Here is an 11,278-nt window from a genome sequence, read left to right on the forward strand (position 1 = left end):
TAAAACGCTTTGAGAAATTCACTCATTTCTCGATTTACTCGAAGCAATAAAGGCGTATCGAGTGATTCCAATCTTCTCATTTATTTATTTGTTTTTTTTTCTCTTCTCTTTTCTTCACTTATTCCTTTCAATGCAAACACTCTTCCTCAATCTCGATATCATAACTCCTTAAATTAAAGAGAAATTTCTAACATAGATGGTAAAGCGCAATCGCCATCGGGCAGGTCGGAGGAAGCGAGCTAAAATCGAGGCACTTAGAAAAAAGGGATTATCGTAAAAATTCAATCGGGAACTTTTATCTCCGAGGAGGCCCGCTCTGATCTGGAGGAGGCCCGCAAAAAAATAATTAGTTGGGAGAAACTCTCTCTTTTTCTCTCAGCGATCCATGTGATGGACTTGACCGAGGCCATTCCTTTCATCATTAGAATTTGAATTTTCCTTCCCCTTCTTATTCTCCTACCCTTTCAGTCTCCGACTCTGCACAATTTCTCTTTCCTCTTTCTCTCCCCTGTCCCTTCTGAGGACAACCGATCCTTAGATGAGATTTTCCAAACACTCCAAAACCTCGTCGAATCTGCAAAGTTCTCATTCCCTGTGACCACACCACCTCACTCCATATAGATACTTACACATCATTGTCAGAAAATCTAGATATTAGTTTTGTTTTAGTATTATTATTTGTTAACACACACACACACACACACACACACACACACACACACACACACACACACACACACGCCCGTCCTTTATATTTCGTTGTATTATAAACATTAAGAGTCCTGTTACTTCAAGTATTTTATTCTACATAAAATGATTACTATAGAGCGCGTAAAAAACTTAATAGTTATTTCGTGATACATATGTGCAGAATATAATAGTAAAGCAAGTTGTATAGCAATATCGTATTCTTTGTTTAGTTTGCTGTCTTGTACGAGGTCTGTTCAAAAAGTATCGCGAATTTTGAATTTCCGCGGGTTACATATATTCGATTTTCGATTTTTTTGTGGCGTTATGTTGGTACTCATGTCTCTCACTTATGCCGACAAGTTCAGCCATTTTGAATGTTCAATTAATTTTTGACAGCTGCTTTGCTTGCACGTGTTTTGGCTCGTCTTCAATTTTTGCCTATTCCAAAAAATGGATCAAAGAATCTGTATTAAATTTTGTGTGAAAAACAAAATTAAGTGCGCGGACGCATTCCGAATGTTGACTGTGGCATATGGTGAAGCTACCTTGGACCGAAGCAACGTTTATCGGTGGTACAAAATGTTCTCAGAGGGCCGAGAAGATGTGAACGACGAAGAGCGTGCCGGACGCCCGAGCATGTCAACAACAGACGAAAACATTGATGAAGTGAAGAAAATAGTATTGGCCAATCGTCGAATCACCGTTAGAGAAGTTGCTGAGGACCTAAACATATCGATTGGCTCATGCCATTCGATTTTTACCAATGATTTGGGCATGAGACGGGTCGCCGCGAAATTCGTACCAAAATTGCTCAATTTCGACCAAAAACAGCATCGCATTAACATTGCTAAGGATCTGTTGGACTCTGTCCGCGACGACCCAAATGTGCTCCAGAGGGTCATAACTGGTGACGAATCATGGGTTTATGGTTATGACGTGGAAACCAAAGCTCAATCATCCCAATGGAAGCTGCCACACGAGCGAAGACCGAAAAAAGCGCGCCAAGTTCGGTCGAATGTGAAGGTTTTGCTTACAGTTTTCTTCGATTGCAAGGGCGTGGTGCATCATGAGTTCTTGCCACAGGGTAGAACGGTCAATAAGGAATATTACCTGCAAATTATGCGCAATTTACGCGAAGCAATCCGCCAGAAACGCCCGGATTTATGGAAGAACAAAAATTGGCTTTTGCACCATGATAACGTTCACACATCGTTGCTTGTGCGCGAATTTTTGGCCAAAAACAACACACTAATGATGCCGCAGCCACCGTATTCCAGATCTGGCCCCCTGTGACTTTTTCTTGTTCCCGACTGAAGAGAAACTGAAGAGGCATGAAAGGACGACGCTACGCTACGATTGAAGAGATAAAGACGGCATCGAAGGAGGAGCTGAACAAGATCACAAAAAATGATTTTTTGAAGTGCTTCGAGGATTGGAAAAAACGTTGGCACAAGTGTATAATATCTGATGGGGATTACTTTGAAGGGGACAAAATAGATATTCATGAATAAATAAATAATTTTTGAAAAATCACAAAATTCGCGATAGTTTTTGAACAGACCTCGTACATCTCACCTGTTTGAAATATACAACATATTTGACAAACGTGAAATAATAAATCACATCATTCTTATTCCTTAAAAAAACTTTATAAAAGCATTTCATAAGTTATTGAGTGATTTTATTTTATTTATATGCATATATATCTTGTAAATTTTTTATGAGTCGTATATCCCTCCCCCTCCCCCTATGAGTAGCCATAACTCATCCCTATGAGATGTACATCAAAAATGTAAAAATTTAAAAAAGTTTATTTTTTAATATGAAAAATAAATATTTCGGATTTCTAATAATTTTTTTATAGTAGTAGACAGTACAAAGTTTTTACTGATATAGTTCGATTTACTTTAAACATAATAAATAATATTTAATAAATTAAGTTTTTGATAAGTGCGTATATACCGGAGTTACCCTAATATTATATAAACTGTGACGGTTTTCGCGGATACGTTAAGCGAATCCTGTGTCTTCCCGGCTCGTGAGGGCGAGTGTATTTGCGTACACTGCTTTAATTTCTTTAATTTTGTTACCTTTGGCTAAAATTTTGACTAGAATTTTAATAACAAATGTGAGAATCGGTGCCTACGTATTAAGCTGTCTCACCCGAATACCAGCAAAGAGGAAAATCTCCAGAAGAAGACTGCCGAAGAGATCCTGGAATATTCCCAGTGCGAGAGTGCGCAGGTCGTATATTTCTTATAGTCATTCTATTTGCGTCCGCTGTTTGTGGTCTTTTAGTGCCGATCCTATTTTTACAGAGATTTAACGGCCACTGGAACCTCAGAACGGGATAGTCTCTGACATATACTAACACCGTGCCGAGAAAATTATGAGTATACGACTCATAGTCGGAACAGTGAACTAAAACAAACTAGCCAGGTAAACCAGCGCGACTCAATACTCCGCTAAGAATTATTGCGGGAAGCAAAATCCACTCCATGGGAGAGTACGAGAGGATTTGACTAATAGAAAGCTGCCCTGATGAAAATTCGATTATTTTACGAAATTACATGCCGAAATTACGTGGGCCTACACGATTCGCGAGGTCGCGCGAGCCGACTATCAGTCAATCAGGCTGGGATAGCTCGATCCCAAAGAATCTCGCAGCCTGCGTGTAAATTCCCCTGCCGAGAATACAGAGATCACCTGCGTTGTCATACGAGCCGAACAGATCACTGGAAGGAGGACGTAAGATCTTATGCGCAAATAAGGGAGAACAAATAAAGATAGGAGAGGTCGAAGGATGGCTATTATAAGGTCTGAGGAGAAGGATACACCGGTGAGACAAGCGTTAAAAGATTGTAAGACCGCCAATCCCCAACGTGCGAGATCGGGTGCATCGCACGTATTGAATTCGAGCCAAGAAACTGTAGCCTATAGCTACCGCTATGTATAAATAGATAAGAGTAATAATTTAAATGCCTCATGCCGTTCGCCCGTATCACTACGAACATTATACAGCATTCCTCCATTATGCTCGCCACAGTCATCGCGTGTTGTTTTTGCGTGTAATTATTTGTTCAGTCGCCATTTTGCCTGATGTGTAACGATATTGAGCTGTAATTTTCCGTTCGCTTTGCATGGTCGAGACAATTAATTGCTGCTAGATAATTCCGCGTTAGAATTAAAAAATCATCTGTATGCGATTTAGTGTATTCCGGCGAGCGTTCGTAGTGTCCGATCAATAAATTGAGATCTATTCTCGCAATCTTTGTACTTCTATGTCGAAAAGTCAGATTATTCTATCTTTGTGAATTGTATTATACACCGAATATTCATCTCTATTAACGGGTGTAAAGTATTTGAAGCAATACACATTGCGACTGCCCTAGCACATAGCCAGAATTTTGTATCCGTTTTTCTAATGTACAGTTGAGATAGCAAACACATATTTGTCATTCTTATTAATTCGTATGTGATTCTTATTGTCTTCTCTTTCTCACCCTCTAATTTTTCCCCTCTCTGAGTGGAACCATACTCTCTGCCAATTTCATGACTGAGCAGTCGAATTTCATCCGTCGTAATAGAGAGAATTGTCGAGAACAATTACTGAAATTAAGTAAAGTAATGGAAGAGTGACACGCTCACTTATGCTTGGCATCCAACCAGAGTTCCGAAGGATGTTTCGATAATTTGCAATAAATGACAACTGATTTGAGAATCGAGGTTATATTACGAGTTGCAAAATAAAAGTAAGAAAACACGACGAAGTTGTGCTGTCACTAGCGAGTACGGTCACAAAACCAAATGTGGTATGACATTTCGCCATCCTATCTTGCACGGATTAAATATTTCTTTTCGACAAGCGGAAATCGCTTCAACGAACATCGCGAGTACAAATGCTGGATGCAAAAGAAATAATAATGGGAGAAGCGAACATAGTATTATCGAAAAAAAAAAAACAGAGAACGAATGATCCCTCCACCTCCGAGGTGCGCCGTGCAAATTAATGTTATCAAGCAAATAGAGGAGAATAGGATCACAACACTCAGCAGATCGGACCGATCACCTTAATTACGAGCATTCTAAAGAATAATATACATTTCTTTTTATCTAATGTTTTACTTAATATAAAGTTTATCTAAAATAATATATTATTAGACATATATGAATAACTAAATACAAAAAAGATATATTCGATGACAATTTTCAGTAACAATTTATATAAGAAGTAATGACATTATAATAATATTTCTAGCATACTTAAATACATATATACTGTATTTTATGATTACTAAATGTAATCTGATTCTTTAAACCTTTCATTAAAAAAATTGAATATTTATTATCTATATCTTTTTTTTAATTTCTACACATTTTTTTACTACACGGACGATCGGAGTCATGAAGATCATGGAGCGCGAGTCGCGGCGTTCTGCAGACGTGCGCAGACGTGCGCCACAAAAAAGGTTAGGTAACCCAAGTGTATGCTTATTGCTTCATAATTTGCTTAACATACTACCCAATTTATAATTAAAACAATTGTTGATTATTCGAGTGAACAAGTAAGGTGAGCTGATATTCAATTACATAAAAAATATGCAAACAATTTAAATTATACAAAACAATTTAAGGATTGATTTTTATGATTCTCTCCATATGTAACCTCTTTCTGAATGTTTGTTCACAATAAATTTATAGAGTATCTATACATTTTACATTAAAATTATGTATTGAAGTTTTGAATTTATCGTTTCTTTAGATGCCTCGAAAAAGGGAAAGAACTACAAATAAAGGAAAATAGAATAAAGAAACTTTACAATGCAGTGAAAGCGATTATTGAAGGAATCATGTCAATACGCCAAGCTGTAAAAAGTTACAATATTCCATTTAATACACTACGAGAGAGAGTACAAATAGGAGTAATAACTGATCCGAAAAATGAATGGGAAGACAGTTTTTACACCAGCGCAAGAAAACGATATGGCTGAAGAGATTTTATGGTTTAACTGCAAATACGAAGTGGAGCTTATTCTTTTGCAGAGCAAAATATTATTCCAAACAAATTCAATAAACAGACAAAATTAGCTGGAAGAGATTGGCTTTACAATTTTTTGAAAAGAACTCATATGGCTATTCGCAAATCTGAACAAACTAGTATTAATCGAGTGATATCTTTCAATGAGAGTGATGTAAATATTTTCTTCGACAATCTGAAATTGCTTTATAAAAAATATAACTTTTCACCAATAAAAATATGGAATATGGACAAAACAGGCGTTTCTAATGTACAATAACTAGAATACATTGTTGTTGAGAAGGTCAGAGGCGTGTTGCTTCTACTGTTGCCTCTACTAACTTGTTGTTACTGCAGAGCGAGGTAAAAATGTTACGCTAATCTGTGCCATGAGTGCTTCGGGTAACTTTGTCCCGCCTATGTTTATCTTTCCTCACCAAAGAATGAAAGATACACTGTCAAAAAATGGTCCGATTGGAGCTACATACAAATGCTCACCTAATGAATGGTCCAATATGGAATTATTTCTTTCATTGTTGTCACTTTAAAGATTATGTAAAGTGTACTAAAGATAATCTAATTTTACTAATTTTAGATAATCATATCAGTCATATTTCTTTAAATTCTTGCAATTATTGCAAAAAAAATGGCATTGTAATGCTTTCACTTGTATTACTTCTCACAGATTACAACCCTTAGATGTATGCTTTTTTGGACCATTTAAAGCTGCTCATCATAAGAAATGCGATGCATTTCTAAAGAAAGAAGCTCTTAAAAAAATTTCTCACGACGATCTAGCTGAAATAGTTAATAAAGCTTATTGTAAAGTCTCTTCGATTAAAAAAGGAATTTCAGGATTTAAAACTAGGAAATCTATCCATTAAACCGAAGAATTTTTTTAAAAGACTTTATGGCTGCTGATGCACTATTATAAACAGGAGAGAGATATCAACAAGAAATGAATCCAATAGCAGAATTATCTTCCGAAAAGGCAGGATGTATCAATAATATAGAAACAGATGATTCTAGTTATATTTCGCAAGTACAATCAAGTACACAAATAATTGACAATGATATGATGATTTCAAATGATAATAAAGCATATTAGAATCTGCAAACGATGCTGTAGTTATGCCCTTGACAAATACTGCTAATATTAAATTAATTTTTTCATTGCAAACTCAAAAGATATTACCAAAACTAAATACACGAAGAGGTAGAGAGCAGAAATCTCCTATACTTACAAGTTCTCCATTAAAAGAACAATTAGAAGAGAAAGAAAGGAAACGTGAAGTTAAGATTGAAAAAATAAAGGGCAAGAAAATTAATATTTAAATATAAAAAAATAAAACAAGAAAGAAAGACGTTACTCAAGATGAAGGAATTTCAAAAAAAGATAAAATAAGAAAGAAAAAGATTTCCAAAGTCGATGATAAAGAAGTTCCTAAAACGAAGCGAATAAAAAAAGAAAAAAAGGAAACAGCATCTATGAAGATCAAAAAATAAAATGCTAAATATAAAGATTCAAGACTGATGAAAAGCTGCCAAAAAACTTAACAATTAATGTGATTTCAAAGCTTTAATATATTAATTACCAGTTACTTATTGTTAGTAAGAAACAAATTTATTTTATTTAATCATGAAATGAAAATTATGAAAAAGTAATAATTTGAAAGTGCAATGAGCCTACAATTTATGTTCCTACAAAATAAAGTGTAAACAAAAAATACTTAATTAGTCGCTTTTTATTGTTCGAATAATATTAGGTGTTGGAATTAATTCGTAGCGTTTTACAAGTGATGGGAAGTACTTTCATTAATGTATTTTTTAATGCTCATGTGAAATAAATAACATTCTTTCATTAAAAAACGCTACGAATTAATTCCAACACCTAATACATGTTGAAAATTTTATTATAATTAAAAAATAAATAGTTTAATATACGAATTTTTTGATATAATTGATTTATAAAACATGATTTTCATGATTTGCAAATGAAATGCTCAATCAAAATAGATTTAATCGTCATGATTTCATCCCGATTACCATGACCCGCAGTCTGATCGCTTTGATCTCTCATGGGCCACATCGATCAAAACTGCTATATTTTTTGCATCGATAAATAAAAATTTAATCTAATAATTATTTTAATGGTTTTCTCTTTAAAGTTATAATCCTATAGTGTATGCTTCTGCAACAAATTTGAGAAAAAAATCAATTTTAATTGAAAATATTAATAAATTTTCTTAAGTGATCGCCACCACCCCATTCTCCCCTACGCATTATTGTACGCGGGAGTGTCGCAAGCATTATTAATTCGACACGGGAAATTAACACAGGAAATTCACGCAAGAAATTCTTTGGGACAGAGAAATACTGTGAGCTGTGATCGAGGACGAGTGCTAGAAGAGTGAACTTTATGTCCCGAGCACAAGGGAATCATTAAAGTTAACTTTGTTGAAACTGATAAACTTCGCATAACATTCTTACGCTTGACGTGGTAAATAACATAAGCTTTATATTTTCGTAGCTTCTCTCTCCCTCTCTCTCTCTCTCTCTCTCTATATATATATATATATATATATATATATATATATAGAGAGAGAGAGAGAGAGAGGGAGAGAATATATATATATATATATATATATATATATATGTGTGTGTACCAATAATGTACGCACCAAGCTTTACTGCCTACTTGTAAAGCGCGTATAAACAAAGCGGTGCGCATATACTTCAATTTTATTATACGCAGACTACTAATAAGATGGAATGTATAGGAAGTCATTTTTCCGTACATACTGTACATACACTTTCTTATCTTCTTCTCTCTTTATGCGCGAAGCACACATTTTGCACTTTTTAGTCAGCGAGACACTATCCTCGCCGTAAATATACGCGTGCGAATATAGGAATTTCTTCCTATCGAGAATCGTTCTGCATGATGTACGACCCAGCTAATGCAATAGATAAGACGGTGCATTTGTCATTGATGCTTTATAGCGATCGCCTTTCGCGTTCGTTTCTTTGCCTTATTTTTTCACCACTGTCATCGATTGTCCCACTCAGATTCTCCTGTTTCTCCATGAAATCCCTTCAATGAGAGACTAATGTGTTTTTTTTTTCTATCTTCTATTTCGTGACAATAAATCCGACGGCACAAATATCATCGGACAAAAAAATCATCGACTCCGTCGATTAACGATTCTATTCGTTGACAGAGTCAATTTGTTTTCCGAAAGAATTCAATGTCGAAGAAGGGAGCGATACCATCCTTATTGCAATCCAGGCATAAAATTTGAAGAAAATCATTATCGAAATTCGTTTAAGTAAGGGCGTCCCATCATTTGAATTCAGTGGATGTCTTAAAATGGAAATTTCACTTCTCTATTTCTTTCACTCAACCTGACTTCGGGTATCCATTGATACGATTTCCGACGTTGAATCTTATCGAAGGTATCCACCAAAGCAAAAGGGAGTCGTGACCTCGCTAAAACTCGAAAGAGCTCATACTTCTTTGAGTTAAATAAGCGCCCGTTTAATTTAACCAAGTCGGACGATATTTATGTCAATATTAAAATCTTGTAGTAAAGCAAGGAAGTTCAGAATTTTAATTGTAAAATTTGACAACTTCTAATAGCAGAAAATATTGCGTGATGCAAGGTGAATTATTAAAAATTTTAGCCACATGGAAAAAACGCATTTTACTAAATTATTATTTAAAAATCTAGGAGTAAGAGAGAGTAGATTGCGAAGGGAGGAGGAGAGGTAAAATGGATTTTTTTTTATTTTTATGATGAATAGTATATTTTCTTTCTTCACTAAAGCCGTAATTATGATCTGTAAAAATTGAAAAACCATTAAATTAAAATTTCTGAACATTTATATTTTTTTAAAAATGTGTCAATTTTGTCTCTCCTTATACGAATAAAACGACTTAATGGATAAATTTATAGAAAGTTAAAAGTATATTTTTTACGAAGAAATAAAAAAAGTATTTTTTACAATAAAAATATTATTTTATTGTAGCAAATACTTCATTTTAGTATTACAATATAAGAACGCAATTAAAAAAAAAATAATAAAAAACGGAAAAGATTAGTGAATTGCATATGATGAGATTTATTGAAGATTATGGGTTTCGCGAGTTTCCTCCGTATCCAGATCCATTCTTAGAATGCCAACATTTTATGAACCTTGCAGTCCACTTCATCAGGGCGAGGAGCAGCCTGATACTGAGCTGTTCCTCCGGGCAATTTCTTTTTTATATTACGCTACTTGATAAGATTTATTATTACACAGATAAAGATGTAATTTAACGTAGTCACATTTATAATGCATATTACGTATCACGTTTATAATGCAACAATTATAGCTTGCATGCATGAACATATTATTATCTTATTCATAAATAAAAGTTATCTTACATGCAGTCATTGTGTTTATTTATTTAAAATTTACATTTAAACAAAATTCAAAGTTTAACAAAAATGTTGCAGTACTAAAAATGAAGTATCTTATTCTATATGATATTAGCTAAATTATACTGATTTTATTCAAATAATCATGATAAATTAAGTTTCTATTAGATGTGACGTATATCAGAGTTACGCTATATTATCTACTGGAATTATCTAATATTACCTATTCTTGTAACATATTAAACCATCACACACAGATATAATTTATTATAACCTATAAAAATTAATGCCTTAAATGATCTAGCTGGATCTTATTAAATGCTTGTATTGTACGTATAATTTTGTGTGAATTTATATACTACTATGTATAATTCTTTAAAATGTGCGCCGAAATTTTTCGGTCTTAAAAACGCAAACTTTACTAAACTACTGCAATAATATCACGAATTAAATACATAATTAAATATATAATTGACTAGCAATTTAACAATTTGATGCTTTTTCTTAGAATGATCTTAATAATGTTGAGTGACATATTAAAATCTATAAATAATTAATTCTTATTACCTCGGTCGTGAATCAAATCACCCGTAATATTTCTTGCATTCCGTGCAAGCATTCTAAGCCTTTAGTAGACTACCGAGGTTTTAATAATATTCTTCGCAATAATTGGCATATATGTAGGAACATATACCAATTAATGTTTCCACAGATACATATAAGATTTAATTTGTTTACTTACGTCGCTTAAATAGACGTCGTTCTTACATATATCAATTACTGCGAAGAATATTACAAAGGCCTTGATAGTCTAAAGGCTTAATTAGGATGCTCATATGAAAAGCAAGAGATCCAGATTCGACTCTCCAGATAACACCTATTGGTTTATATACGTTTTCTAAACGTATCTAATGTTCCACAAACGTTTAAGAATTGTATATAAAACTAACATGTGTTACTGGGGCACATAAGATTCTGCCAGACTATTTAAGGCATTAATTTCTATAGGTTGTATTTCTAAAAAAATATATTTCTAAGATATTCTTTCGAAATTTAAAATTTAAAATAAAGTTATAATTTATTTAGCAGCTAAATACGCGCTCAGATAAGGATTCGTACAGCACGCGGATATTTATTTATATTCGAAAAA

General features: G+C 33.9%; 1 protein-coding gene across 1 annotated transcript; it reads left to right on the plus strand.

The window, feature by feature from the left end:
* The first annotated feature begins 1,206 nt into the window (after positions 1–1,206).
* Positions 1,207–1,983, plus strand: LOC105143754 (histone-lysine N-methyltransferase SETMAR). The gene has a single exon (XM_087411536.1). The coding sequence runs from the start codon at positions 1,207–1,209 to the stop codon at positions 1,981–1,983; it is 777 nt and encodes a 258-aa protein (XP_087267662.1).
* The last annotated feature ends 9,295 nt before the right edge of the window (positions 1,984–11,278 follow it).

The sequence above is a fragment of the Acromyrmex echinatior genome, chromosome 11, assembly GCF_024713525.1.
Source record: "Acromyrmex echinatior isolate Ae372 chromosome 11, ASM2471352v2, whole genome shotgun sequence".
Classification (NCBI taxonomy): Eukaryota; Metazoa; Arthropoda; class Insecta; order Hymenoptera; family Formicidae; genus Acromyrmex; species Acromyrmex echinatior.

Excerpts from the sequence above, each read along its gene's own strand:
- LOC105143754 (XM_087411536.1), top strand. The coding sequence starts at position 1,207 with ATGTTGACTGTGGCATATGGTGAAGCTACCTTGGACCGAAGCAACGTT.